The sequence below is a fragment of the Myripristis murdjan genome, chromosome 7 (assembly GCF_902150065.1).
Source record: "Myripristis murdjan chromosome 7, fMyrMur1.1, whole genome shotgun sequence".
In the NCBI taxonomy this organism is placed as follows: Eukaryota; Metazoa; Chordata; class Actinopteri; order Holocentriformes; family Holocentridae; genus Myripristis; species Myripristis murdjan.
The window spans coordinates 27,859,389-27,883,838 of record NC_043986.1 but is presented as its reverse complement, the minus strand read 5'-3'; the positions used below and the strand labels follow the sequence as shown (position 1 = coordinate 27,883,838).

General features: G+C 43.5%; 1 protein-coding gene across 1 annotated transcript; it reads left to right on the top strand.

Annotated features, from left to right (window-relative positions):
* Positions 1-710: 710 nt before the first annotated feature.
* On the top strand, positions 711-18,298 carry snphb (syntaphilin b). The gene is made up of 10 exons (XM_030054822.1): positions 711-720; positions 2,125-2,134; positions 3,396-3,452; positions 7,262-7,396; positions 8,908-8,991; positions 13,207-13,386; positions 14,103-14,210; positions 14,979-15,128; positions 16,235-16,880; positions 17,016-18,298. The coding sequence occupies exons 1-10, from the start codon at positions 711-713 to the stop codon at positions 18,294-18,296; spliced, it is 2,661 nt and encodes an 886-aa protein (XP_029910682.1). The 3' UTR covers positions 18,297-18,298.
* Positions 18,299-24,450: the final 6,152 nt, after the last annotated feature.

The window sequence follows — 24,450 nt, the reverse complement described above, 5'->3', positions numbered from 1 at the left end:
CCAGATATGTGTGAGATTAGTCAAGGTCACCTCTCTCCAGGAAGCGAGGACCAAGGACGTGCTGCCTTTCATGAGAGCCACCGCAGTGTTTCCTCTGCTGCAGCCGCAAATAGTGGAGAACAACACCGCTGTGTGTGTGTGTGTGTGTGTGTGTGTACAGCTGATTAGGCCGTTCCACAGCTCTCCATCCTCCCACATTGCCGCACTTTTGAAAATGGTGCTGTCCATCACTTCCTCTCCTCCTCTGCTTCCCCAGTTTCTCTCTCGTTTCTTCCTCACACATGCCCTCCCCTCCTCCTGTCTTCTGATTGGCCTCCTTCACTCCACACACTCTGCTCTCTCCACTTACCTCTCCCCTTCTTCCATTGTTCATCAAACCCTCTTCCTCCTCTCTCTCTTTCTCTCTCTCTCATCCCGTGTACCTCTCTCTTTCCCCCTCTCTGTGTTTCCATCCTGTCAGCACAGAAGCTGCTTGCGTGTCTGCCCCCCTCTGGCTCCGTGTGGCTCAAGATGATGTTACGTAACAGGACTAACTTAATAAATCCTGTATGGATGTGCTGTTGTGCTCTGATGGGATGCGACGGCAGCCGGTGTTGCAGAGCATACTGCCTCCCCTGCCCCTGTCACACCGAACAAGGCACCCTGCTGGGCGATACAAGGAGTGTGTGTGTGTGTGTGTGTGTGTGTTTTTCTTTGTGTGTGTGGACGACATGCAGGGAGGTAGGTTGTAGTGGTCCAAAGTGGCTGCAGGCACAGAGGAGGAGACGTGTGTTGGAGAGTCTGCATCACCTTTACTCTCAGATAGTCCCGCGGTGTGTTTTTTATTTTCTGGAGTCCTGTTTCAGCTGGATTACTATTATTAGTATAATTGCAATTATTATTATTATCAGAAGCATTTACACTTTTAACCCAGTGTGAATATGTTCTGTCTTGTGTTTTTACAAGTAAAAAGGTCCAGAGCAAATTGCCTGCTGTTTCTCAACAAACTCATCCGAGGTCATCTGATAATTGCAATCCTGTTTGAATTCTCGTCTTGTAATAATGCGCTCCATTTTTGGCAGCCAGCAGAAACAAGCACACGTCTGGGCCACAAGCAGCAGTTAGAGGGAAATCACAGATATGATTATGACCCGGGTGATATTATGTCTATCATGATATGAGACTAGATCATATCTGGCATGCTGGATATTGAAATATCATGATATACTGTTACATATTGTTGTCTCATTCTGGTTTCAAAGACTTCATCATAATATAGGGATGCAGTTTATTTTTTTGAGCTTATTAAACTGTAACAGATCTTTCATTTTCCTCCACCTGTGTTGGTCCTTATATTCACATCAGTAATGACTGACGTGTGTGAATTTCTTTTGGAAAGCAACCATAGCCATCCCTGCAATATAGTCACAATATCCATATTACATTTTTTCTCGTTGCTCAGGCACTATCTTTGAAACTATCGGCTATTTTTGCAAAACTCTACACACCAGCCACAAAACCTTATGCCAAACCGGCCAGACATTATACAGCTCTTGCAAAAGCAAACAATTTTTGCACATGAAACACCAACTTCACACTGACAGTAGAAATTAAACACACTTGTAGCTTTTTATTTCTGTGTGCAGGGCAGCAGTTTGCAGTAAAGTTTTGTCATACATATATCTTTTATCTTACTTTTTCACCTCCTCATCCTCTTCTTCCTCTTCGTCCTCATCTAGTTCATACTCCTATTTTTCTCTGTCCTCTGGACTCCATTGTTGTCCAAACCAAATGTTCACCTGTGGCTCAAGCTCAATTCATTATTTATGTGTAAAAAGTGTAGAGATCAGTGTTTACAGTTTTGCCAAAAGTGTGTTATAAAATTACAAAGTGAGTGCACAGCAGAGAACGTGCATTCAGTTTGACACAGTTGGTAAATGGATCAGCTACAAGTCGATATTGTGATATTTTATGTTGTCCTCCTCCAGTAAAACAAAATCAGCTCCGAACAGGATTAAATAAGTGCCTACAATGTGTAGCTTTAGCCAAGCAACCTGATTGGTCAAAGACACCAACCAGTGAGAACTCGTGGAAGAAACCATAAAAATGACATAAAAATGCTCTGTTTCATCTTCATTTTGACAGGAACTAGCAGGTAAGCGCAGGTCTTACTAATGACATTAATTAAGGCTCTATGCCATTTAAGTGTAGCAGAGTCTTTCCAGTCATCCATCATGAACAGCAGCAGCCGCCTGGCTCTGTTAGACCTGAATGGAACAGAGCCTTAATTAATGTCATTAGTGAGACTTGTGTTTACCTGCTGTTTCTTGTCAAAACAGCTGCTGTGGAAAAGCTGTCATTTCTCTATAGTGTCTGTGTGTGTGGAAAAATATGTTTTGATTAGTGTCCCTTTTTGTTAAGTTCTTGGTTTGTCCTCCTCCAAATTTTCAATCAGTCATTATATTTCCCTCAATAGCAGATCTAACAGCTCTGCGAGCCCAGAGGATTTGGGGTTGCATAGCAGCAGCCAATCAAAGGGCAGTTTTGGCCTGTTGTCTGTGCCAACTGTGATTCTCAGTGTTTGAGCAGGATAACACACTTGTGCTGCCGCTCCATCGTACAGACAGATAATTTATTGTTTGCTCCCAAATTGTATTACTGTTAAAATGTGAATAAAAGAGGATTCAGTGGGATTAGGCCTGCGGATTATTTTGTAATCAAGGAATGTTCATTGGCGCAATTATCTAGAAAAGACGTGCAGGCCGGACAGGCTGCACAGCCCAAACCCAAACCCTGTCTGAGATCTGCGTGTTCATGTGCACGCGTGTAATAAAGCATCGGTTTAAACAGATGTGTGCACCTTCTGCCGTCTCTGTGTTTGAATGAAGCAGTCACGAGACATTTTAACGGAGCAGGACTGTACCAGCTGGGACTCATGATGATGTCTGTGGTCTGCACTGAGATAACACACTGAAGCCGGCAACACTTTCCACACACTTTGTTCCCTGTAGGCCTAACAGAGCCACGGTCCTGATCGGAAAGTCTCTGGTCCACTGGAATGGAATGGAACTTTAGTTAATGTCATTAGTGGTCTTCCTATTATCTAACCCTAAAATAATTGCAGCCCAAACGTTACAGTAATTAATGATTATATTATGGTTAAAACATTTTTATTACTAGAACCTCAACTTGAAATAAAAGTAGACCAAAAATGACAACAAGCAAGGCACCAATGAAATGTTTGGTCTGTTTGCACAAGTGGCAGTGCAGAAACTGTATATCCTTACAAAAAAAAAAAAAGAAAAAAATACTGAAAACAAATGGTACAAATGACACCAGGGATTCCATCAGATCCTGCCATGTTCAAAGTTGAGATTTGTGTCTTGTGCTGTAAATCCACGATTATATCCGCACAGGTCTGGCAAAGGCCTGGACGAGCTGGGTGAAGAGCTCCTGGCCCTCATAGCCACCCTGTAATCCTGGTGTTGGTGCCTCCGACTGAGCGGAGGGGAGGACGGCCGGTGATGGCGGACACCACCTGCAGGGCTGACGGGACAGGCTAGACAGAAGGAGCAGCCGGACAGGAGAGTGCTCTAAATGTGAGGAGGCAGTGATGGACAGAGAGGTCAAAACAGCAGATCAGTTTGTTCATAAAACCCAGAAAACTGTGGATCAGTCATGTGGAACAGTCAAACGCAGTGTAATGTGCTTGTTTTCAGCATCAGAAACCATTAGCCAGTAATCAGGAAATCAGGGCACAGTCGTAACACATCTTAATATTGTCCACCCAAAAAATGGCTGCATTTCCAACCTGCCTCATGTTTCCTCAGGTCGGACATTTACAAGATGGAAATTGCAGGTCCAAGTTCAGGTGAACCCAGCATTAGCAAGAATGGGCCAATTTAATGCAATTTGTTATCATAAAGGCAAAATGACACCTGTTAGACACTGTCGTTAGACATCATTTTTTGGGTGGACAATTTCTCACCCTATTTTGCTGTGCTGTGAACCGTTTATGCATCATGGCTTTTGTCCTGTTGAGTTGTGTCGGCCAGCAAGAAGCCACAGCAGAGTGGTGAGGGCTGTAAATAAACTTGATCGTGAACTTAAACTCCTCACTGAAGCTGGTGTTGAGGTTGTGCTGTATGGTTACAAATCATGAAAATCAGCACTTTAATACAGCCTTGGTGGAAAAATCGCCCACCAACCCTATCCTTTTTAATATCAAGCCTTAGAGATGGACCTAATTTCAGACAGCCATTCAGTCTGGGTCTGAAAAGGATTCGTCCTCGACTGTATCAGACAAAGTGAATGAATCAATCAGACCAACAACAGCTCTAAGACCACCTTGTTCAGTTTACCCGGGAGCAAGTCGCTTTTCAAGTGTGTGTTATTGTGCTTGTGCATGTACATACAATATGTCCATGTGTATTTACATTAAGAGAGGGCACAAGTGTTGTAGTGTGTATCCCCTGTTTAACGCGACACCAGTTGTCAGACGTGATGCTACAACACACAGACAGGAGCACAGTGTGTCCATGATGCACCTCTCTGATGAATGAAGTGCAATCAAAGCTGAAATGTTGTAGAATGATGTTGAGGATAGAGGCGGCAGATGAAGGCGATGGAGTTGAAAGGGAGGAGGATTAAGGTTGGAGCGCGAGAGCAATAAAGTTCAAGGCGGCACGACAGTGTTGGAGGGGTTTGAATGGATGACCTGTTGTATAGATGAAACAGGAGCGGGATGAGAGCGTTATCCTTTATTTTCACTGACTCAACCATATCCTCCTTCACCGATTGGTTCAGCTTTCAGCATGAACTGGTTGGAAATGGGGTGTAAGTGTACCGGGAGGATTTTTGTAAATCAGAGAGACTAAGACTAACAACACAGCCTTTAGAAGTGTTAACATAGGTAGGTGACTTATAGCACAGGCCTTAATGCACACACACACACACACACACACACACACTTGGCACTTGAGAGCCTTCCACGCTGTGTGTGATGAATTATTGATGAAAGTAATCGCCCTTTTTTCCTCTCTGTGTACTTTCTCCTCCTGTATTCTCTCTCTTTCCTTTTTTTTTTTTTTTTATCTCTCAATCACAGCCAATTTTCCCCATCGACCAGAGACGCCAGCAGCATATTTTGAATACGATGAGTATCACAGCTGTGTCTGAAATCCATTACGTACAGTATTTGCATTTGGCCTTTGCTCCTGCAACACAACGCCAGTGCCAGCCTTGCCATAACGGCGGTCACGGACAAGGGCAGTGATTATATGTTTATGAGGGGGTGAAGTTCTGAGAGTGCAGGCAGCCGTCCTGCTGAGGGCTTAGCGGACTTTGGGTTGTGATTTATGATCCGTTTTATCATTTGTTTACTGCAAAGTACTCATCTGTTTACATCTATGTAGCTGCACAGATTATTAAATACAGCGAGGCACATGGGCATGCTCACACACACACACACACACACATACATTCATTTACAAGGGCATAGCGGACACAGGATGGGGGTGAGGTGTGTCTCTCTCACTACTGGAACCTGTCCCTTCTGCCCCCTGAACCTTTTTCCATCTACAAGTTGTAGAGTCCGGTTACCAAATAAATTTAGTTCACTGTCAGGAGTCAGACGTTCTCCTCGTCCGCATTGCTTTACTTGAAACAAGTTAAAATTAGCTTGAAACAAGAAACAAATTCTGCCAATGGAACAAGCAAATTTTTACTTGTTCACTTGTGTCACAAGTAAAAATTTGCTTGTTCCATTGGCAGAATATGTTTCTTGTTTCTAGCAAATTTTAACTTGTTTCAAGTAAATTTTCACTTGAAACAAGTTAAAATTGTCTAAAGACAAGTTATTTCTTAGCTGATCATGTCTTATTTTAAGTGTAATGAGATATTTTGACTAGAAATAAGACATTTTTACTTGAAATAAGACAAATACTCTTGGTAAGATTTTGACTTTTTGCAGTGTAGTTTCAAAATGCTTGTGTCTTCATTCAGACGTGGCATGAAATGCTTTTACAAGGATGTAACCCTGAGACCTGACTTGATTTCTGTCAAAATGTGGGGAAAAAGCAAATTAGAAACAAAAAAAAAATGCTAGAAAATTAGTAAAACATTCCTGGAAATTTAGCAAAAAAAAAAAAAAAAAGTCTAAAAATATTTTAAAATATTTAGAAATTACATATACTGTTCCATATACTGTAATTATTAGAAATATATATATAAAATCAAATTACATGAAGAAATATACCAAAATCACACGGAAAATTTAAACTTAAAAGATAAAACACAATGTTCAAAAATAAACTGAATTTTTGAATTTTGTGGATAATTGGTATAATGGCATAACTAACTTTTTTGTAATTCAATTTTAAATATGTAATTATAATACTACAAATATAATCTTGGTGATTTTCTTGCTATCTGTTTTGCAATTTTTTGTCAATTTTGTGGTAAATTTATGGTGATTTTTGTGTTTCCTTTTAAATGTATAATGTTTTTGAAATAAATCAAGTGGATTCGCCAAGGGTTCACACAATAAAAGTGGCACAAACCTGTTGATTTATTTTTATGTCAAAGGAATAAGTCTCATTCCTGACCCTTCCATCCACACACACACACACACACACACGTGTACACACACATAGAGCTGCAGATGAGGTCGCTGCTCTCTCTGTCTTTGGCCTGAGACCAGGCAGATGAGAGGTGATTGGTCGGTGCTCCCAGGCTGATAAATGATTGGCTGCTGAGCTGAAGCTGATGCCACATCTGTGCCAGCAAAGTGTCGGCTTGAGTCAGCAGCAGCACCGTGCTGCATGCTGAGGCGCCGAAAGCACCCAGGCACTCAGCAAAAGTGGAGTGCAGGGGTGGGCAACCGTGTGCCGTGGAGGGCCGAGGGGCTGCAGGCTTTCATCCCAACCACAAACTCCACCAGGCGATTTCACTGATCAGTGAAGCTTTAAGGTGAGGTCATCAGTGAAATCACCTGGTGCATGGTTGCCTACCCCTGCCATAGTATGTATGTGTGTGTGTGTGTGTGTGTGTGTGTGTGTGTGTGTGTGCATATTCCTGGGATTACAGATCCTCCATAAACCTCAGTTTGTCTCCACTGTATTTACCACTCTTCCTCTCTCTCTTTCCCTCTCTCTCTCTCTCTCTCTCTCTGTGATCGTCTCAGTCTCGATCTCTCATTTTCCGCCCACCTCTTGTCTCTGTCTGGTCGTCTGTGTCTAAGTGGAGGCAGTCGCCAAATAGTCGTCTCTTTGTTTTGCTGCAGGCCGGTTGTCACTGAGGAGCTGAAAGAGAGAGAGAGCAAGCCAGGACAGAGGAAGAGTAACCGCAGAGAGAGGCTGTCCGGCCCCATGTCTGCCCCTGCTCCAGCCAATAGGAGGTCTGCGTCGGGCTCTCGCAGGTAGGCAGCCAATCAGAAGCCCTGGTTTTTATCCCTTTAAACCACACCCCTTCATCTCCTGCACTTTGCATCCTTGGTTCTCTTCAGGTAAATGCTCAAGCAGTGGTTTTGCTATTCCATGACTAAACAACTTTCTCTAATGTTAAAGAGGAAAATCTGGCTGGATTCAGTTGTAGGCCAGTAGGGGCGCATGTGGCACCGGAGATGAAAGATCCCACACAGCTGACCCACATTTACTCCGTCGCCTCCTTGTTGAAATCTGTTTTATTCCCTCAAGCATCTTTCTTTTTTTTTTTTTTTCCTACAACTCAGTTATGATGTTTCTTGAGCAAATGGATTTCAGTTTGTGGTGTGACAGCTGTCCTAATTTTATGTGTGTCAGAGCATGTGAGAGTGTGTGTGTGTGTGTGTGTGTGTGTGTGTGTGTGTGTGTGTGTGTGTGTGTGTGTGTGTACATGAGCAGTGAAGCATAATTGCCCTAAAAAAACTGAAACTTTCTCATTGTCCATGAAGGCCACAAGGGGTCCTCACCCAGGGGAGTTGTGTTTTTTTATCCCACCCACTGCTGTAAAAGCACCATAAGCAGTTCAGAAGCCAACTTCCTCTTTCTTTCTCTCTCCCTCTCCCTCTCTCTCTCTTTTCCTCTGCAGTCACAGTTGTGTCAGCGTTTTACACCAGTCTGTTTCCGTCTCTCTCTCTTTTTTTTTTTTTCTAGCTCTGCCCTGCAACTCTGATTAGCTGTAATGATCCTGATGGACAGGCCAGGGTATTATTGGGAGGATGGGGTGTTTTTACTGCAACCTGAATACGTTTTTATTGAATACATTGATGTGGACTGCTGTGTTCTCTCCTGTACAGCTACAGTGGACGCTCTTCACGGTCTGTTTGCTGGATACAAATTAAAGCATAGTACCATGTTATTGAGTTCTGTTGCCCATCTAAAGGGACCAGCACTAACCTCATCCGTGTTTCTTTTTTCCATCCATTAAGCCTCTTAGGTTTAGACTTTCTGTTTCACTTTGTCAACAAGCTGTGTGTTCTGTATTTCTAATATGACTGTCTGACTGGTTTTCAATCGTAGTTTTGTGCTCCAGTTTCCCTCCATCTCTGCATTAATACTGTGCAAAGACAATTTGGCATACACATTGGAACTGGCTGGCTTGCCAAATGCAGTACAATCACATCTTAAGTACTTATCCTGCATATTGCCAATCAATGTGCTTAAATCAACTTGTAAGCGCTTTACTCAGTGTTCTGTCCAGATGTTACGTAGTTAGAAGGTTTGAGGCAAAAAAGCTTGAAAATGAAATGAAAAATCTTGAGCAGTCATTCTGCAAGGAAATAGCGGAGTAAAGCCGTCATTTCCATGCAAGGCTCGCAAACAGATGAGCCTCCTCATGAAGCGGAGGCGTCTGGATCTCGTGCTTGTTGTGGTTGTGGTGATGGTAACACTACCGCAGACGGCTCAGTCAGCAGCTGTGGTCCTCCTCTCTCTCGTCTCTCCTCCTCAGATTCAACCCTCTGAAGGCGCTGCAGCCCAAACGCCGCTTGCAGCAAATGCTGGCGTCCTCGCCCGTCCCGGTGCCCAAGCCGGTGTCGGGGACGGCTGCACCAGCGGCCACGGCGCCGGTGGCCATTCCTGTGCCCGCGCCCCCCGCGTGAGACACACTTCAGTTACAGTCTCAGAGAGCATGCTCCGTAGCTGTAGCTGTAGCTCTGGCATGCACTGTAGCCACTAAAACAAGACCAACCTGATGATGACTGACAACATGTGCAACATCTCAAACTGTGGCTGGGGCGCGCCCTCTCTGTCGATTTGTTTGCTTTACACAAATCAGACCGGGGTTCCTCCTGCCATTGTCCAGCCACAGCAGTGACACCCCAGCCACCTATTCCTGTAATCTGTTGGAGGACAGTGACCGTTTGATCTATTGAGTGCAAAATGTAACAGATGTCCCTCTTATTTTTCTCTCTGGTCCTAATCCTGGTCATTTTATGAAAGGGAAATTGAGCCTATTTATTTTACATGGTGCAATCTAAATAAAATGCACCAGGGAAGCACACTGAGAGTCCAGCTGGGGCCTAAAATATATTCAGCATATCAGTAGACACTGTTATGTGAAGAGAGTATCTGCAGTTCAGCTGATGAGCCTGTCGATCTGGTGGCTCCCAGAAACAGAAGTGCAGACAGAATGATGTCTTGAGCACACAATATGGACATATGAAGTTTAGCTGGTGCAAATCAAAAGGTTAAAGGCCAGTTTATAGTCTTAAAGGAGTGCTTAATAAAATAAACTTTTTCCAACTTACCAGATTGACACAAGTTGTCTGATACCATTTTGATACCATTACCTCTGTACATCCAGCAAATACCAAGACATGTATTTCAAATCCACATCATACACTGTGTAAAGAGTTGCTGTCAGTTTTTTTTTTTTTTTTTTTTTCAGTTTGACAGAGCTAGGCTAACGACCCCCATAGACTGTAAGTCTTTATGCTAAGCTAACATGAAATGTTACCTCTAGGAACCAAACCACTAGATGTACAGAGGCAGGCAAAAATCAAGGTAGAAGATGTAGACATAGATGTAAAATAAACATCTTCTACCTTGATTTTTGCCTGAAAAAAGTAACAGTAACTCACACTTGAAAAACAAGTTGATATTAAGTTGAATGCTAACACTGGATAGTCCAAATAAAGTGTATATAGGCAATAGGCTAAACAATCTAGTGGGTGTGCTCTCTGGCTGTTTCACAGAGATCAATGGACATGCAAAGAATTTGTAGCTGCATGAGGATTGGAGCATCTAGTAGCATCATTTGGACCTGGTTACATTTTTTACTCCTTTGTACTCACCATGACGTTGTCTTTAGCGGCTACATGCACTGTAGAAATAGCACTACGAGAACTGTGCTGCGGCAGTCTAGCTTGGCGGACGGTGACACTGGTTTATAACAACCACTGCCGCTCCATCAGTCAACTATGCTGGCTGCAGACACTGACCAGTTCCACAGCAGAGAGCTGGTGAGACACTGACATTGCCATTGGCACCGCTTTCAGTTTGTTTAACTCATAATTTGAGACTTATTTGTGGACGTTTCATATGTTTCTGCATCTATCTAAGACATTTTCAGCCATATGAGCAAAGTCTCTGTCTCTACTGGAATCTACCACTTACATGTGAGGACTAAACCACTATGTGAAGAAGTTTTTCTGCACACCACCCACTCACTCTTATCCAACGCTCCCTGATCACTGTGAAATCCCCTACCTGCTGGACCACTGCCTCCACTAGACTCTCACCCACCACCCACAGTCCAGACACCAGCTCCACCCCAGCAGATGGAGGGGTTAGCCTCTCAGACTGCACCAAACACACCACTCTCACTCAGAGTGTTGTATTCTTTATTGTACCTGCCTTTCTCTTCAGCCTTTCAGCTGCGGCTGCTTCTCCCTGCTTGTCCTCTATTCTGTTTTTCTGTGCTTTTTTTCCGTTGTCTTGGCTTTTTGTCATAACTGATCCTCTAAAACAAACAATGTAGTCCATATGTGGCCTCCCTCCCCCGTTGGGTCTTTCACACAGGACGTGGTTTGTACCTCTTGGCTCCATGTTAAAGTAGAGATATAGTGAAAAGCTCTGGCATACAGAAGCATGCAGAGCCACTCACATTTTGCTGTCTTGTTAGAACTGTGTAAAATCCAAAATATCTCAAAGTGTAGTCATAGGTCGCTAGTCGCTTGTAAACACACCTTTTAATCACAGTCCTCCCAGAGAGAGCTTTACTAACAAGCTCCCTGTACAACCGCAGACACTTATGTTTGCATAATTTGGGAAATTCCCACACCGTCGCTATCAATTTTCCTGCATTTTCTTTCCTTTTTCTGGTTGTCTGCTTCTCTTGTTTCTGTTAGACAGGCCATAATGCGACGCCTGTCTTTTCACAACACGGCAAAACATCATTCACAGTAAAGCCCATTAGGAATTATTAGTGCAGGAGTGTTATCACGTCCTATGTGAGAGTCCCTTTTGGCTGCTCTGATTGGCCCTGCTTGTCCCCACCTCCCTCCGTGGAGGCCAGTGACTGGGCAACACTTTTGTCCTCTCATAGTAACCGGTCATGTAACAGCTGGTATGTGTTTTCATGACTTTGTTGATTATTAGACAACAGGGGATGATTTTTGACAGAAGTTGCCCATCACAGTACCTGCAGCCCCCTTCCTCTTCCTTCCTACTCCTGACATAAATGTGTGCCACTCTCAGCAACGTTATGTCTTTATTTTCAGACTAGTGGAGATGGTTAAAGTAGCCCTGATGCAGGACCCTTTGGTGGTCTTTGGTCGTATCGGCTGTAGACTCTGCCAAAGGGTCCACTTACCTACGTTACATCTCCTATGTACAAATAAACTTTTAAAACATAGTTAAAGATGGATTTACAGCTCTGTCTAGATGGTAACCCTAGTTAATCCCAACCCAACCTCTCGTAAATCTAAGTTCAAACTCTGTGTGTGTGGTTAGGGTTAAGGTTTAGGGTTAGGGTTGGGGTTAGGGCAGAGTAAAGCGCTACTGTGCTGAATCAAGTGCACATGTGTGAGAGTGCGTGAGAGGTTCACAAATCCAGGGTTACCATTTAAACACGTCTAAATGGTATATCTGTCTTTAACAATATTTTAAAGTTTTCTTTGCACATAGGAGATGTGGTGCATTACCATGGTGAAAGTAGACAAGTGAAGGATTACGGATATCCGAAGGATCAGATCCGTCTTATGGGCCTTTATGTTGTCTCTAATGAGATGGGCATATAATTTCATGTTGGAGGAGATTGTTTCCATTGACTGATTAGGTGAAGCAGCACTCTGCCCTGATAGGGCAGGTTGAAGCTGTGCATATTCTACAAAAGGAAAGGGGGTTAAATTTAATTTAATCTATGTGGCTTTATTCCTTGATATATCCTGGATTATTTTTATTCAGTCTGTCTGCCTTAATCTACATCTTAGCAAGCAAAAGTCACTTCAAAAGAGAAACCTTAGGCCAGATTACAGTAATGTTGTACTTAATTGTACTTAGTATGGATGATGTGCAAAGTCGTGTTCAGGCTTATGGGCTACAGCAGATGTGTCGCAGGGCGAATTCATATTTGCTTATGCCTTTGATCCATGTAATTAAGATAGTAAATTTCCTACTTCCTATGTATGAGACATCTGTGAGGGAGCATCCAAGGAGTTAAATGCTCTGTATAATTAGGCTGTTGCGAAGAAATGCAAATTTAAAATCAAATTAGCCTGCTGCTCTCATCACTAGGATCTCAGAACATTTTTATCTTTTTGGAGTTGTTTTTAGGAAGCGGATCGTAGAGTGGAGAGTAAATTACTGTTGAGGCCCCACAGCTTCGAGACAAATGCATATATGGTGTGTAGACATGAGAGACAAGAGACAAACTGTGAGATAGCTGGGCTGTTAGCATCCAGTTATAGCCTCCAAGATATAATAATATAATATAAGGGGAGCCTGAAATATTGAACTCGAGCTATTTGCTCTTTCCACTTTGAATAGCTTTTAGAGACACCTCTCTTGGGCCCTGTCAGCGTTTGAGTGCTTCTTGATATTTAGCTTCTGCCTGCATCTCAGGCACAGAGACACGACTACACCACTGAATCCTAATACGATACAGCATGCTCAGTGCCGGGCAGTATTGTCTCACCTCAACAGCGCAGCGTGCATTCATTACTGGCATGCACACTGTAGCTTTTAGGTGCGAGCACTTCCTTCCTGTGTTTTGTGATTTAACACCCTGTTGTCTCTGCCTGGTCAGGTTTGACTACTGCAGGTTCATAGAGCTAGACTACGTTCCCATGGAGACAGGCTATATGGTCTCAATGCGCCCGACTAAAGGCTATGCATCGACCAAGTCACCGAGTAAAGGATACGCTTCCACCAAGTCTCCGGAGCGCCACAGTCGTTCAACAAACTCACCCTCCACCCCTCGCTCTCGGTCTGTTCTTGAGTTCCTGCACTGTTCTCCCGTCCCTCCCCCCCATTCAGTGTTGTTTCTCTAAAGCATGGGAATGTTGACACACTTTGCTTTAGAATATTTAGTTGTGGACATTCACCTGAGTGTTTCGTGATCACTTAGTTTCATCCTGGAAAATGTCTGGGCATGAGACATGCTGGTCCAAAGATGTTTCCACAGGATCATGTCCACTTTTGGCTTCATTTCACTTTTTCTTTTTCTTGTGTTCTTCAACACTGCAAGCTTTATCCTCAGTTTGTTTCCCTTGTGCTTGGGTGTGTAGCTTGTTTGGATGTTTGTTTTAGTCTGAGCTGTGTTCATCTTTGTACACCGCATGGCACTTTTGAGAAATCCCATCCTTTAGAGATGTGGTGTCACTGTCAGTGTCTAATGGAGTGTGAATCCCTGTTTCCTAGGCAGAACTATGCAATCAGTTCAATTAATTTCCCTGTTGCACTTTCGACTGCTAGTGGTGATAATGTGATGTGTTTGTGATGTGTGTTTCTGTGTCTTACTGGCATGTTGGTGGACCTGGACTGAAGTGTGGTTTGATGTGTATGTTTGAACTCAGTCGTGATGGTTTTGATCTGCAGCTCACAGAATTGTCATCTCCTTGTCTGGAGTTTGGTTTCTTGGTTTTGCCTTGCTGTGGTTGCCACGAGCAGCAGATTAACGGCTCTCTTCCTACTTTGGACCAGGCGGACACCGGCCCCTCCCAGTAACAGAGATCCCTATGGCAACACCTCCCTCAGCAGCAGCAGCAACTCTGGCTCTTGTAAGGGCAGTGACTGCAGCCCCACCAAAGGGTGAGATATTAGACACAGCAGACTTAAAAAGCTTCTCTAATTTATTGTTTATTTGATGATGATCAGTTTCTTTCATTACCTACTCCCGAGTGTCAAAATCTACAATACTGGACTGAGTGCATTCATTTCGGGACAGCATGTGAATGCATTAGATATAAACTGAACCTTAATCCTTTGAAGCCCATGTGGCTCATGGACAGACTTTTATTGTTTTAAGTTTTTGAATTTTTAAAACTTTTTTGGGTGATTTTCTTGTTGTTGTTTTTTTTTATTTGTTTGTTTGTTTGTTTGTTTTTCTAATATTCTGTTCATTTTTGCTCATTGGTGCTTTTCTTTTAATTTTCCTATTTTTATTCTATTAATTCTTTATGATTTTTGTTTTGATAGTTTTGTGGCAATTTTATGATTTTTCTTGTAGCTTTTTTCAATTTTGGGGGGGGGGGGGGGGGGGGGGGGGGGGTCATTTTGTGGTCATTTTGTACAAGAAATTAAATTAATTTGTTCCCTTTTATTTCTTGGACTCTGTAGCAGTCAGACTCCAAATGTAGCTGCTGTTGCAGTGTGTCTGTCCCCACCAGTTATATAGGTTCTCTCTCTTTCTCTTTAATAGATAATGCCAAACAAGCAAATCTCTTTCAAATACCTGTCTAGGCTGTATTACATGCCAAAACCAGCAAAAAAAAATGTACCACTAAAATGAAATCAGTTGCACTGACTAAGGAAAACAAGTCTATTCTGTCTCACCTGCTCATGTCCCGTGTGTCCCAGACGTCACCAGAAGTACACGTCATGCACGGACAACCATGGTATCCGCCCCCCTCCGCCAGAGCAGTACCTCACCCCCCTGCAGCAGAAGGAGGTGTGTATCCGACACCTGCGGGCCAGGCTAAAGGAAACCATCGACAGGCTCCAGGACAGGTGAGATACAGATGTACCCCCTGTACACAATTTCCTTCTGCGCTCCACAATAAAAGTACCCTATCATCTAGTTTTCATTATTTTGTTTTTGAAAGGATAATGCTCTTTATGATGGTTTCATGAGTAATTAAGTCGCTTGAGAGGGTATGATTCAATTTAAAGGCTAAACAGTATTGCAGTGGCAGCTCCTCTAATTAAAATGAGGTAAACCTGCTGACTGGACTGGAGGCTTTCCAGTTCAAATGCTGCAAAATGTCCTGACTTGAAGGATTTCAATACTTAAGTGTGGGGAACCAATCAGGACCAAGTGGCGATGTGATGCCTTTAGTGGAATCAGTTAAAAAAAAAAGCCTGTGTACAAGGATATATTGTTGAAAATGCAATAACTTGAAATGCAGCCACTCAAACAAAATCAATACTGATATTTCTTTCATCACACATGTAAAGTATAAATGTAATTTCCTAAAAAAAAAAAAAAAAAAAAAAAAGGCCACATTTAATGAGCCATTCTCATGTCTGTTATTGGCATGGAGTTAGATATAGAGTATTTGTCCATTCTTTTGTTTTCTGTCGGTGATTGATTGTAGGCATGTTCTTGTTTTGCTTCCTTGATCCACCATAGTACTGGCTAAGTGTCTCAGTCAAGCATTGTGGACAGATATTGTTTGAAAATTAGGTACCTGGTCTTGAATGCTATGCTTTTGAAGTACTGACACTCAACATTTGCAAATAAAGGTCAGGATCATTTGTAGTCCTATTTTTCTGTAGAACAGTCTCGTCAGTCTTTGATGTGGCCATTGCAATGACATTGAAAAAAAAGCTGGTGAATATATCAGCCAAAGTATCTGCAAAAGCTCACTTTATGTCAACCCCTCTGTCACATCTTTATTCGCCTTTTTCTTACACTGATTTTGAATTAAGTAAATACTAGACACACAGAGAAGCTACTGCCAATGTGGCACAACAGTCAAAGTGATTATATGTGAAAAAGACCATCTGGTTCATCACATTTCACATTTGACCAGGCCTTTTTTTATAGCTTGTTTTCTGCCCCTCTCTAACTTCTCTCATATCTCTCCTCCTCCATGTCCCTTCCTTCCTCCTAGGGACACAGAGATAGATGAGCTGAGAGGCCAGCTCTCCAGGATGCAGGAGGATTGGGTTGAGGAGGAGTGTCACCGCGTGGAGGCCCAGCTGGCCCTGAAGGAGGCACGGCGAGAGATCCAGCAGCTCAAACACGCTGTGGACACGGTCCGGGCCAGCCTCAGCGACGCAGGGGGACTCAGCGGGGATGGAGGGGTCCAAAAGTATTTCCAGGACATCAACACTCAGAACCACAAGCTGGAGAACCTGCTGCTCAGCATGGAGCTGGCACAGACCGGGATGGCCAAGGATGGGGAGGTCATACCGGGCTGTCGGATCCGAGTCGGGGGATCAGCGCCGGCGTCGGTGTCAGGGGAAAGTCCTGGTGGAATACCCAAACCGATGGTAGATGGGAGGGGAACATGCTCCTGCGATGCCTCCCCGGCCCGCTCCTTGACCAGGAGCTCCACTTACACCAAGCTGAGTGATCAGGTGCTGGCCGACCGCAACGGTAACGGGCCGGACTTCCCTTGTCTGTCAGGTGAGGGCACCCAGGACAGCGGCTTTGTGTGCTGCGGGGAGAACAGCATCCCCAGTCGGGCCGACCTGCTGCTCGAGGCAGCCTTCCTGTCTGAGGAAACGGCATCTTTACTCAACTCCTATGCGCAGACCCTTCCCCACTCTCTACCCAGCTCCCTGCCCAGCTCCTTGCCTGGCTCCCTGCCCCACTCCCTACCCAATTCCCTGCCTCACAGCTTGTCCCATACGTTGCCTCACACTTTGCCTCACAATCTGTCCCACACTCTACCCCACTCCTCCACCTATGAGAAGCTGTGCACCGGCGACCGACTGGCACCCTTTCGTTGTGCCCTGGGTGGCATGGGGAGCGTGAGCCACCCTTGCCTGTCCCACCACCATCTCTACTTGCACCACCTGCGGGAGGCGGGCATTCAGACCGAAAGCTGCCCTGTTCCCGCGACAACGGGTTACCCCTCTGACCTGGACACCATCGCAGAGCAACGCACCTTCCGCTCGCAGGCCTGCAGCCCCACCTCCACCTGGATGTCCGACGAAGGGGAGGAGGACCTGGACTCCATCACCACCACGACTTCGGTCACCACAGCAACGATCATGACTACGGCCACGGAGCCGATTCCCGTCTCCAAAACACCGCTGGTCCCTCCTTTACCACGTTCCGCCACGATGTCATGTTCCATAGAGGTCCCTCGATATGAGGGGAAGGAAGTAGCGGAGGAAGATGAAAAGCAAGAAAAGGAGGAGAGAGAAAAGAAAATTGAGTCCATGGAGAAGGAGGAAAACGCAAATGTGGAGCGATTGATGGAAATCTCAGAGAGCTGTGAGAACGTGGAAGTGGAGAGGTTGGACAGAGAGGGAGGGCAGCAGCCACAGGTAGAAGCAGTGGGATGTGTTGAGGCAGAGACACAGGGCGTGGTGGAGGAAGCAGCACCAGGCGAACGGGGGGATTTATCACCGCCAGCAGGAGGGGAACAGGGCATACTTGAGCTGGGAGAATGCACTGAAGAAATCAGGCATGAAGAGACTAAGCTTGAGCAGCCCAGCGGGGGAAAAAGGCAGCCTGAGGTGGAGCTGTTAGCAGCGTCGACCCAAGTGGAGACGGCAATGTTGAATCCAAGAAGCCCTGAGGTATCACCGGGTTTCGAAAAGCCTCACACCTCGCAGCCGAGGAGATCCACCTCCCACGAGGAGATGGCTGGAGTCAGCGCTGTGGAAGTCCACGACAAGGATGCTGAAGGTGAAACTGACAGAGAGGGTGCCTCGGAGGGCACGGCAGCAGCGGAGGGAGACGCCGCATCCGAAAGCGGGCCCGTTCAGAAAAGCTACTGGAGTCGTCACTTCCTGGTCGACCTTTTAGCGGTGGCGGTTCCCGTGGTGCCCACAGTGGCATGGTTGTGCCGCGGTCCGGTTCGTGAAGGACAGCCCATGTACCATATAGGATCGCTGCTGCGTGGGTGCTGCACTGTGGCGCTCCACTCACTGCGCAGGGGAGGCGGGCTGAGGCACTACCCCGCAGGCGGGGGAGATCTGGGGGGATCGAACATATGAGAGGAGCTCCTAATCTGTGCACCACCTCAGCTGGAGCATACGGAGCTCTGCGGCCCTTCAGTGCGACCTTTGACCTCCTCTGTGTGGTCCTGGAGGTTGATGGGGATATTAGGGGTGGAAGAGACAGAATTCTTTCTCCTGTTTCTCATTAAGATTATAGCAATTAATAGCTGACGGCAGCATCAGGAACAGGAAATGTACGTGTATGACTACAACTGGTAAACTCTGCAGGCCGCTCCCATGATCCTGCTCCTTATTCTGAGTGTCTCACAAGCTGGTTCCTTCTCTTCTACCAAGATGTCTGCCAAGAAAACTGACTTAACTAGCTGTGCAAGGTTAAGAGAATAAACTGAGCTGGGCGAACTGAACGATCCGTGCTTATGTGTCTGACACCGATTGTTTGGTCTTGGAATGCAGGGAGCTCGAAAGGTTTATTTGTCTGTGTTAGTCTGGCTCAGTTTTAAAATGTGTTGAAAATAATCATCTGTGTGCATATGTTTGTGTGTGTGCGCGTGCATGAATTGTGTGTATGCATAAGAATGTGCAGGAGTGTGTACATGTATAGCCGAAGGGCCTGGACGTCTGAAGGCAGGCGTGTCCATGTTCGTGCAGTAGAGGAGCAATGGTGTGCTCATTTGCCAGCGATTGGCTGTAAGGGAAAATCCACCCTAAACCAGAATTTACATCCATGTTTCTTGTGGACATTGAAGGCTGGAGAGCCAAGACTCCAGTCATGGAGTCATGGCATTTAATGGATCGTTGACAATGTAGACGCTTGGGCAGAACTCAGGGTGACTCTAAATGAACATGTTCATGTTTTCCGGTTTGTTCTTGTCAGCATAGCAATGAAACAAGGCTCAAACATGCATCCTATGAATCCATAATCTACAATTCATTTGATTATATCATAGACTTTGTTCTCTGGCTTCAGGCTTTGACAGAGTTATTTACATTCACAAATATTTATTCTGGAAATTGTGTTTTAGGGTGGAATTTGCCTGACCTTGGCCATATGGTGGTTGTACTTGTATACCCTGAAGCTAGCGGGCCAGGCAAGCTGCTGTCTGTTACTGACGCTGATTGAATTCAGCGAGGGTCACGTCTAGTTTCAGTTCACACACACACAGAAAGTGAAATGAAACTCATTTCAAGACGGTTCATCAAATGTAACGAGAAGGTCATTTTATGAGCAGACACTTACAGGTGGTTGTTCTCCAGCTCAAGTTTGACTTTTTGATGTTGATCTGAATGAATTGAGATGTTCTAGCGACTCTGTGCTGTATATTTCCGCTAACTTTCTGCTGTCTTAGTGTAGCTTGCCGTCACTCTGGTAGCGTGTATTTTAAGTCCACTGTACAAGAGTTAGTCCAAGTCAGTCACTGCAAACGACAAAACATTCTGCAAAGCGTTTCAAGACGTGGATTATTACTATGTTTATTTCACACTCAAAATGTAAATCAATAAGGGATCTTTAGCAGACTGTGTATGTGACTTGTGTTTTGCGGTGGCAACTGCAATTATGATCAGGGTGTTTTTCTCATGTGTGGTTGTGAAAGGATTTCAACTGAATTGGCATCTGATGGCAGTTTCCTTTGCTTTCCTTTACCTACGTGTTACTAAGGGCAAATAAGCAGCAAGTAGAAGATGAAATTCATCTTCTATCGATCTTTGTGAGCCAAACGTGGACTGATCAAACACTCTGACACAACCAGCAAGAGCAGTCTGACATCCGTTTAAAGGTTTAGTTCTTCAGAGAAGAAATAAGCAGAATGAATCTATTTTTTTTGTTGTTTGTTTTTTGTTTTTTAACTTTTTGGTTGACATATTTTGCACTATTATTCACTTTATGAATTTGAAGCAATTACTTGAAGTTGAGATTGTATGTGTATCCAAAGTGTTGTATGTCCACCGAGTCCTGACTGATGGTTCCGTTTGTCTGCGCTGTCATTTAAATTTAAATTATATTAATGTATTACAGATGATGTTTAAATGCAAAAATGAAATTGTAGTTTCTAAGGGATTCTGAAGTTAAGGTAAGACTTTATAATGACCACCATTAATAAATGCTAAATTTATAGTAAATTAAACTAATGAATACTTACTTAATACTTGTTTTACAGTTAACAAACAATGAAAATATCATTAATGTTTACTTATTACATAGTAAACTACTTATTAAGAGTTTATTGTTGCACGGATTATAACATTTTTATACACTATAGTAGATATTTGTTAATGAATACCAAATAATTTGTAAATGTTTAAGAAGTTTTTTACAAACATTACATAGATAGATGGACCAGACAGATTGATTGACAAGATACTTTACAACACTTTGTTAATGGCTAATAATTGTCTTGTAAACTGTCTATAAACACTATTAATAGTAATAAAATATATAAAGTACAAAGTAATTATAAAGTTTTACTATTATAAAGTTACTACAGATGTTAACGCTGTGTGGTAAATAGTTAACAAACACTGCACAGTACATCTTCAAACATTATTTGGATGGCCTCTATCAAGGTGAATATTTTTTAATTAATTATCAATGTAATGTTTAACCAATTATTTCTTAAAGTCATTTGGTATTCATTAACAAATACTTAATATAGTGTGCAGAAGGTTCTAATGTGTGCAACAGTAAACTGTTAATAAATAGTCTGTTGTGTAATACATAAACATTATTAATAACCATTTCATTGTCTGTTAACTGTAAAATAACTATTAACTAAAGTTTAATTTACTATCAATTTAGCATTTATCAGTGGTGGTTATCATAAAGTGTTGCTGAAGTTAGTCTGTAACTGACTGTGCTGGACTAGATCAAATGTGTAGACATTTCAGGTGACTCCTGAAGAAACACAGTACAGTCCATGTCATAATCTCTGTGTGAACACTGTCCAACAGCTGCCTGTCGTCCGAGCTCGGAGCTGATCAGCAGCTCTGCTCCAATCACAATCTCACCTGCAGCAGAGACAAAGGAACGGCTCTCTGTGGTGCCTGTCCTTTGAAAACGCTCCTAATTAGGACGATGCTTTACTCAAGTCCAAATGAGGTGGTTTTAGCCAACAATACTCTAGTGTAGAATGAGCTGCGGTTGTGCTGTTTTGTTTTGGGTTTTTTTGCATTATGTAATTCATCATTGTGCAGAAATCAGTGACAATCATGACAATCCCTCGTCTTTATTTGGTTTTTGGTTTGTTGACTTCTTCTCGCCTCATTCTGACACTAACAGCCACACAAGCAGCATTTGTTCAAAAACTACTTTATTTAAATTGTTTTCCTACCTTTGCTCACTCACCCTTTACTCTCACCCAGTGCGTTTATGAAGCAGCAGCCTTGCTCCTCGAACGGGCGTCTTCTCCACGGCGGAGAAGGACCCTCTGATGATTGTGAGGACGGCATGGTGAAAGTGATCCAGGAGGCAACAGCAGTTGAGTGTTTTACGCCAAAGCCATATATCCCTTTGAGGGAACAGGTCTGAGAATGTGGGAGGCAGCCTCCTCCTCTGAACAGAAATGTATCACAAAATCAATAATGTGTAAAGTCCTGTGAATGATAATCGCATCAGCATTGTGCTTTGACTGGAGGTGCAGGTGTTGTTTAAACACCTCTGAAGATTGACAAAGGCAGGGTGACGCACACTGCATGGCCAACAGTATGTGGGCACCTGAACGCACCATCCATATATGCTTGTTTTCCGTCAGAGTTCGGAGCATGGCTGCAGGAATTTGCTTCTGTTGAGGCACTGATGTCAGGAGACGGGGCCTAAGCTTATTTTTCTGGTTGTCTTTTTTTACAACCTTCTTGCTCATTTTCAGGTCATTTTTTGCTGATTTGCTCATCACCTTTTTCCCCAAGTTTTTAAAAGAAATCAAATGAATTAGCCCAGGCTTCAAAGGCCTAAATGCTTGTCAAAAGTGTTTGAACAAAGCATTTCACAAGCATTTACACACAAGAATTCTGACATTGATCCAGCAATCCTGATCTGACATTTAAATATATAATTTCAATAATTACAAATACAGTTTGTTTGTATTTTTTTTTTATTCCCATTTTATTGTAACTTTTGCAATTTTTCAAACTAATGCTTTGCTGTTTTGGGTTTTTTAATCACCTCTTTTGCCTGTTTTTGAAAGAATTCAAGTGAATTTGCTTGTTCAAGTGAATTCAACACAAGACAAAATCTATTTTTCATATCAGGGTCCCCAGTTAGTTAAAGATCACTTTAAATGGGGGTCTGTGGCTTAACGAAGGTCAGCTTTGGGGTTCGGAGCATTAAAAGTCTGCCGACTCCTCTGGATTGTCTAGAAAGTCACTCTTGTGTGCTGCAGCATTGAGATCTCACCTTCACTGGAGCAAACAGGCCGAGTCCAAAGAATGAAAACAGCCCTTTTCTGTGGGTGTACAGGTGTGGCGTTCAGGTGTCCGCATCCTCTCTGCCATGTGGTGTGTGACAACTGATCCAAACTGCGTGTGTTAAGCAGCTTTAGTCCGTGTAACTGCATGTGACACTGTTTCATCATCACCCTCCTCCCAGCAGCCTCTTCAGTCTTGTTATAGGCAGCAGCAGTCACCTAACCCCCCCTTTATTCAGCTCTATGCACAACAGTCTACACGTTAGCTGCACTCTGTGCCCATGTGTGCACCTGTTAAGTTCATGACATTAAAGGACCATACCGGGGATTTTGCATGTTTAGCGTAACATTTCTGCTAATCTTTTCCCAAAGCAAGCAGTTGAAATTTAAAGCTCCAGTATCCATTTTTCCTCCCTTTTATCCAGCTATTGGTTTCCATTCATTCCACTACAATCTGAAAATGAACTTGTTGCCATGTAAAATGTGGTTAAATTGCAGTAAATGGGCCAAACATTCAGATTCGCTGGTATGGTCCTGTACGGCTTTCATTGTAAAGTCGTGCTCAATAATCCTAATGGCTTGTTATTACTTTTGTCTCCTTGCTTTTAATATCTCTGATGGATTGTGCGCTGGTGTGGCTAGCTATGTTTTGACAAGCCTTTATTACACCTTCATGTCTTTGCTGTTATCAGTCCTAATGGGATTTGGTGTGTAGTCCAACCTTAGGAAGCATTGTTTTTTTTCCCTGTTTGATGGGCGGTGTGGAAAAACAGCCCACAGCCATTATTAAAACAGCATTATGGTGTGGAGTGTGCTTATTTTGGGTTGTGATTCCCAGCGGAGAGACGGCAGACTCATCGATTTGTTCACTGATGGTTTGATCAGAATTTTCTCCAATCAGGCCTGAATCACTATAGCCATCACTAGGGTAGGTGGTCATTCTTGACAACGCAGCACTTTATCATAATGATTTCCAAAAAAAAAAAAAAAAAAAAAAGACACTCCAAGGTGGCCAGGTAACGATGTTCTGACAATGTCTTACGCTCTTCCTTTCCTGACAGAATGTGGTTGAGAGAAACTGACCTCAAAGTGGCCCATTTTCTATTTTTGTCCTCCGGCATTACTAAATTTGAGTGAGTGATGCAGTACAGTGTCGTGTGAGATTACACCCATCCTCCTGGACGTACACACACAACACTTACTACGCGCCAAGAGGGAGGAGGAAGTCTTCTTTTGTGAATCTTTGAATGTGTATCGTCATTTTATGCTTTATTCCTTGTCTGATTGTCTGACTATGTGTTCGATAGCCTGTGTACTGAGATCCACCATATACTAAGTCATACCTGGTCCTTTAACACCCTAACACCCAGGACGTTCTTAAATGCCTTGTATAGGAAATCAGCAGACGTCATGAATATATACAGATAGATCTATTAACTTATTGTAAATGAAACTATTTTAATGGCAATAGTAGTGTGTACAGTAACAAACGTCACTGTTCATCGGTACTTCTCCGTTCGCACTCCCACCACACTGTAAAAAAGGAAAAACCAAAAAGGCCCTATATTAAACAGCATGGAGGAAAAAAAAAAACGTCTGTCGTCGTCATTTGTGTGTTTGTCTCAATCTTGCTTTTCTTCTTGTTGTTTTTCTTCCTCTTGTTGTATTCTTTTGTGTGATATTGTGGCTGTTGTGAAGTTCAGTTGCTGCATTCCTTGTTCTCTGTCAGCTGTCCTGTGGGTGAAGTCACCCCTGACCCCGCCTCACCTCCACCAGGGGACTCGGTCGTCATG

What these genes read in the sequence shown, in the direction of transcription:
- snphb (XM_030054822.1), top strand. An exon ending in CTGGCCCTCATAGCCACCCT is followed by an intron (nt 3,453 to 7,261) that starts GTAATCCTGGTG and finishes GTTTTGCTGCAG; the next exon opens with GCCGGTTGTCACTGAGGAGC. An exon ending in GACTGCAGCCCCACCAAAGG is followed by an intron (nt 14,211 to 14,978) that starts GTGAGATATTAG and finishes CGTGTGTCCCAG; the next exon opens with ACGTCACCAGAAGTACACGT.